This window comes from Portunus trituberculatus, chromosome 3 (assembly GCF_017591435.1).
Source record: "Portunus trituberculatus isolate SZX2019 chromosome 3, ASM1759143v1, whole genome shotgun sequence".
In the NCBI taxonomy this organism is placed as follows: Eukaryota; Metazoa; Arthropoda; class Malacostraca; order Decapoda; family Portunidae; genus Portunus; species Portunus trituberculatus.
The window spans coordinates 2,876,527-2,882,371 of record NC_059257.1 but is presented as its reverse complement, the minus strand read 5'-3'; the positions used below and the strand labels follow the sequence as shown (position 1 = coordinate 2,882,371).

The 5,845-nt window shown below is 50.6% G+C and overlaps 2 protein-coding genes across 2 annotated transcripts; both read right to left on the bottom strand.

Moving 5' to 3' along the window:
- Positions 1 to 639: 639 nt before the first annotated feature.
- Positions 640 to 1,865, bottom strand: LOC123508486 (uncharacterized protein K02A2.6-like). Its single transcript, XM_045262248.1, has one exon. It carries the CDS (start codon positions 1,863 to 1,865, stop codon positions 687 to 689), a length of 1,179 nt encoding a protein of 392 aa, XP_045118183.1. The 3' UTR covers positions 640 to 686.
- Positions 1,866 to 2,707: 842 nt separating this feature from the next.
- On the bottom strand, positions 2,708 to 5,011 carry LOC123508472. The gene is made up of 3 exons (XM_045262227.1): positions 4,741 to 5,011; positions 3,516 to 4,658; positions 2,708 to 3,387 (listed from the first exon to the last, which is right to left on the bottom strand). The coding sequence occupies exons 1-3, from the start codon at positions 5,009 to 5,011 to the stop codon at positions 2,708 to 2,710; spliced, it is 2,094 nt and encodes a 697-aa protein (XP_045118162.1).
- Between the last annotated feature and the right edge of the window lie 834 nt (positions 5,012 to 5,845).

Here is a 5,845-nt window from a genome sequence, read left to right as displayed (position 1 = left end):
TCATCCCCATCCATAAATCATTTATTTATTTATTTTTTTTTAAAGTTACCTACTGACTCAGTGCTAACAACATGATTTCTGAGTTCGTTCCATTTATTAACTACTCTGTTAGAGAACCACTTTTTCTTAATTTCTCTCCTAAACCTGAACTTCCCAAGGTTAAACCCATTATCTCTGATTCTATCTACGCTACTGATCATACGAACTTTGTTCATGTCCCTTTTTGCTATAACCCCCATGCCAGTACTTCTATCAGGTTCCTGTCGTATTGTTCGATGTGTATTGCTCGTCAGGCTTAGTAAAACACCAAGTACGCTTGCAGTATATTAGTGCAGAAGTATGTACAGGTGCGTGAAGAACACAAGTGGGAGCGGCACACGATTGCCGAGAGCGAGCAGGCTGGAGCGGAGGAAGGTGTGTGTAGCTGCACCTTGTGGCTCCAAGTCAGAACTGCCATCCTCCACGGTGCAGGTCAGCAGGTGCGTTCGGTGGCTCGCCCAGTCGTAGCACTCGAACGCTCGCTCTTTATTTACACAGCCAGTATTAACAATCATTTGTTCCCTCATACAAAGATACCTAAACTCGCAAACACAATTACACTTTTACTACGAACTATCAAACCACACACCTCCCCCCAAGACATCAGAGCTGAACCTAATGTACAGATGTCTAACTATGTCTAAGCATCATTGTGTGTAGGTATCCGAGTCCCATCGTACTTGCAGTCGCTGTGGTGGTCTTCGGTTGCGGCCACTGCGACGGGGCGGGAGCTGTGAGTCGAGCTGTGGTACTGCATCCTCGCGCGATGGAGTGCGTGCCGAGATGTTGAGAGGAGTGGATTTGTTCTGCCCCATAAGCGGGCGATGAGGACGAAGGAATTTCCGGTTCCGCCATAGGATGCGCCCACTGTTCATCTTGACAAGGTAGTCGCGTCGTCTTCCTACCCCCACGATGACGCCCACTTTGTTCCACTGGCCACTCACGTGATCTTGCACGTCGACATAACCACCGAGATGAAGGCGAAGAAGTTCTCGTGCAGTAGTGTCGTGCCTCTGCTTCGCCTGGTTCCTGAGACGTTCTGCCCTTAAGTCACACTCGTCTGCTGCGCGCTGCCACTCTGGTGCATATGAACGATGATGGGCAGGAACCGTAGATCTCATGGGGTGTCCAAAGAGTATCTGTGCTGGTGATCTTCCCTCAGCACGCGGCGTATTCCTGTACTCCAGTAAACCCCTGGCGAATGCGTCGCTGTCTAAGTGCCCCCTTTCCGTGGTCGTCAATATGAGCTTCTTGACAGCTTTGACAGCGGCCTCAGCGTGTCCATTGGCGCGAGGGTAGTGTGGGGAAGACACCCGGTGCTCCACCCCCCATCGAGCCAGGAAGCGGCGTGTTGTTGAAGCCTTGAACTGGGGACCACCATCCGTCCTCAGAATGACAGGAACACCAGTATCAGCAAATACCGACCTCAGAGCTCGGATGAGGTTGTCTGCTGACGCGGGACGAGGGCAGGCAGTAACATACGGCCATCCAGACATCCGATCTACGTACACAAGATACGTGTGGCCAGCGACGTGGAAGTAATCGGCCGACACCGACTCGAAGACTCTGCTGGGCCGGTCGTCGTCCTGCCAGAGTGGCTCATTCTGATGACTCGGGAGGAGAGGTCGACACTGAGGACAACTGGAGACTAAGTTTTCTATGTCACGATCCATACCCGGCCAATAAGTGGTTTGTCGAGCACGGCGCTTCGTCCGCTCGATCCCTTGATGACCGGCGTGCAGTTTCTCCAGTGTTTCACGGCGCAGGCCGTGTGGTATCAACAGCCTTGGTCCGTACACGATAAACCCGTCGTCCACTGCTAACATGCTTCGGACAGGCCAAAATGGTCTCAGGTGTGGCTCCAACTCATGGCGGTGCTCAGGGAAGCCGGCAAGTATGACACCTCGTAAGTCAGTATATTCAGCATCCCGTTGCGCTGCATCACGTATCTTCTAAGGTATGATCCCTGAGAGGCGCCAAACGAGTTCCATCCTCACAGACGGCGTGTAAGGCGGAGACAACAGCGGCGTGTAGAGGATCCACGTCATCACTGTCTGTTGTGTCGCCAGGGGTGCCTGTATCTTGCACTGGCGCCCGTGACAGAGCGTCAGGCGCGTAGTGGGCTGTCCCTTTCTGCCATCGTGCTGTGAAAGAATAGCCGGTAAGTTTCTCCCTCATGCGCTGTAGGCGCGTATTTTCTATTTCCCTGAGCATCTTGGAGTTCAGGATGGGAACTAAAGGTCTGTGATCGACGACCAGGTCAAAATGAGGCATACCTGTGAGGTAAGTTCCACATTTCTTTATAGCCCACAGAACAGCAGCCATTTCCACCTCTATAACTGCATACCTGGACTCCGTATCAGAAAGGAATCTGGATCCACACTGCACCAGCTTCCAGTCTTCCCTGTGTTTTTGTAGGAGTACAAATCCTAGCCCTTGCAACCTCGATGCGTCTGTCTGCAGCATCGTCGGCAGGGATGGGTCAAAAAATGCAAGGACTGGTGGCGATACCAAGCACGTCTTGACTCGTTCAAATGCCTCCTCATGATGCTGTGACCAACACCACACATTCTTGGGTCGCAAAAGGTCTCGTAGGGGTTGAGCGGCGTCTGCAACAGTTGAAGAAAAACTTCCTAGTTGATTGGTGAGGCCCATGAACGAACGGAGATCAGTGATGTTTTGTGGCCTCGAAATCAGCAATCGCCTGCGTCTTCCGCGCATCACTGGTGTATCCTAAAGGTGAGATGGTGTAGCCACAAAAGTCGATCATGTTTTCTCCAAACTTGAATTTTCCTTTGTTCAAAGTGACGCCGTGCTGATCACAACGATGCACAATGTTGATGACGTGTGCAAGATGGTCTTTATACGTTGTGTCGTAGGCCAGAATATCGTCCACGATCTTGATGGTTTGCGGGATGTCTCCAAGTGCTTTGTCACCCCGTTGGTTGTACTCATCTCCTGACGAGACTAGCCCCATGACAGCACGTTTAAACTTGAACCGGCCCCAGGGTGTTATGAAGCACGTCAGGTCTTGATCCTCGTCTGCGATCTTAATTTGAAAGTAACCCATCTTGGCGTCGAGGGTAGTAAACCATGCCGCAGATCCCATAGAAGATATAGCGTCATGGGGTGAGCGAACAGGATACGCTGGTCTTCTCACGTAACGATTAAGACGAGTGAGATCGACACACAGTCTCACACCTGATGGCTTCTTAGGCACCGGCACAATAGGATGGCACCAATCCGTCGGGTAGTCAACCTTCTCAATTATGTCCTTGTCTAGTAGTTCATCCAACTGATGCTTGATGTCTTGACGCCAGGCGTAGGGAATCGTTCGTGGAGCCGTAACTGCAAATGGACGAGCATCGTTGGTCAGATGGATCTACATCGGACCTCCTTCCATTTCTCTCAGTGATGATGACGCACTGAAGACCCTTGGGAAGGCCTTCATTATCGCCTTGGCGTGGTTTTCCCACTGTGACGGTGTCGGGTCGGTAGTTCTGCTGATGATGGTGCCGCCGAAAGTGATCGTGGTTCGACCTTCTGTTCCTGGCAGCGTCGTTTCTTCGGTTGCTGAATCGCGTTAATCTGGGCAGGAAAGTTTTCTGGCAGAATCCCAAGAGCGATGGAGTCGTACCAGCTGAGTAAGGCTCCCTTGATCTCCTTGACGACTGTCACTGTTGTCTCTGTCTGTTTCTCACCCAATTCCAGGTGTGACTGGAAGGTTCCCAAACAGGTGAGTGGCTGTTCACCAGCAGCAAAAATGTCGTCATCAACAGGGTTCAGGGTAGACAGAGAAATTACAGTCGTTTCTGCCCCGGAATCTGGTGTCCACACGACCGTGTCACGTCCTGCAGGGTGCGTGGCCTCAACTTTAACCCGTGGCGCGGGGCGCGCGGTCACTCGTCTGGTATACACGCCTCCAAGGAACTGGTACACCGTCTTACGGTTACGCTTGGCACTCGAGGGTTTTAGCGAGGGATTCACAAGGTGCTTAAAAGCTTCGCGGCACGATACTTGCACAGCTGACTGACACACAACTGCAAAGTGCCCTCGTTTACCACACTTAGTGCAGTTTCTGTTAACTGCTCGACACCCCTGCTTGCCACTGCGACAGTCTTTTCCACAGCGGTAACACATAGTACCAGTTTTTACTTTGGTGCCAGTTTTCTGCATTTTCTTGTAATTGGACACCTTGTTCACTGTATGACCTGCAGAGCCCCTGATCACGGCACTACACTGGTTTGCACTTTCGGATGCTCTACACAGATCAATCGCTGTTTGTAGTGTTAGCTTTCGGTCCTCTAACATGCGTATCAAAGCTACCTCGTCACTCGTACCGACCACAATGCGATCACGCAGTCTATTGTCCAGGCACTTGTCACAAAAGTCGCTGAAGTTCGCTATTTCCTTAATAGCACAAAGAAAGTCGTCAAAACTTTCTCCCGGTTCTTGCACCCGAGAGTAGAAGTCCCTCCTATCAACGATGATGTTACGCTGTCCCCGAAGGTAACACTCCATGGCATCCAAAACCTCGTCCAGGTCGGCGTCTTCTTCCACACTGATGACGTAACGAAGGATCCGCGTCCACTCGTCGTCCAGGAGAGAAGAGTGCTGCTCTCTGCTCCGCATGAGGCAGCGAGGACATCTTCGTGAGAGTAACATAGCCCCTGAACTTGTGGCGCCATGCATCGAACTCACGCAAGGACGCAGATGATGCCAGACGTGGTGCCGTTGCAGCGGTGACGGGAAATCTAGCCGGTGTGCTGCTATTGTCGAGGGACTCGTTGCTTGTGCTGTTGTCGCCGGCAGAGTGTGCTGTTGTACCGTCGGCGTGGGTTTGCTGAGACACCAAGCCCTCCAGGAGTTTACTCATGCGTTCTTCCCTGCGTTGAGACTCCTTCTGGGCCCGTTCTGCTGCATCTGCTTGCCGCACCAACAAGGCTGCTAACTGCTCCAGCTGCTTCTCCATGTTGCGCTGTTACTAAGCCGTAGAGACGAGCGATCCTACTCACTGCGCCATGTCGTATTGTTCGATGTGTATTGATCGTCAGGCTTAGTAAAACACCAAGTACGCTTGCAGTATATTAGTGCAGAAGTATGTACAGGTGCGTGAAGAACACAAGTGGGAGCGGCACACGATTGCCGAGAGCGAGCAGGCTGGAGCGGAGGAAGGTGTGTGTAGCTGCACCTTGTGGCTCCAAGTCAGAACTGCCATCCTCCACGGTGCAGGTCAGCAGGTGCGTTCGGTGGCTCGCCCAGTCGTAGCACTCGAACGCTCGCTCTTTATTTACACAGCCAGTATTAACAATCATTTGTTCCCTCATACAAAGATACCTAAACTCGCAAACACAATTACACTTTTACTACGAACTATGAAACCACACAGTTCCCTCTTAACTTAGGTCTCTTCAAGGAATGGAGCTTTAGTTTCTTCAATCTCGCTCAATTTTTTTTAGACATCCTTCTTTGCTATGATTCTAATAGACCTACCTATATCCTTCCTATAATTTGGGACCAGAACTGTACCGCATAATCCAGAAACAGTCTGACCAACGCCATATCTAATTTTGATGTTGCTTCGAGACTTTTGCTTTTAACACTTGAAAATTAATCCTAGTACCCTATTCGTTTTATTTCTAGCCTCTGTGCATTGATTTCTTAGCCCAAGATCGGAGGTAACTGTAACTAACTAAGTCTTTTTCATATTCTGAGCCTACCAGGAGTTCGTTGTTTATTGTGTACCTATTGTGTGGATTTCCTCTACGTAAGTTAAGCACTTTGCAATTTTTATTAATATCACTAT

Coding starts and splice junctions, on each gene's coding strand:
- LOC123508486 (XM_045262248.1), bottom strand. CDS start 1,865: ATGTTAGCAGTGGACGACGGGTTTATCGTGTACGGACCAAGGCTGTTG.
- LOC123508472 (XM_045262227.1), bottom strand. CDS start 5,011: ATGGAGAAGCAGCTGGAGCAGTTAGCAGCCTTGTTGGTGCGGCAAGCA. Junction 4,659..4,740: donor GGCATCATCTGCGTCCTTGC/GTGAGTTCGATG, acceptor TGCGGAGCAGAG/AGCAGCACTCTTCTCTCCTG. Junction 3,388..3,515: donor ACCGACCCGACACCGTCACA/GTGGGAAAACCA, acceptor GTCCATTTGCAG/TTACGGCTCCACGAACGATT.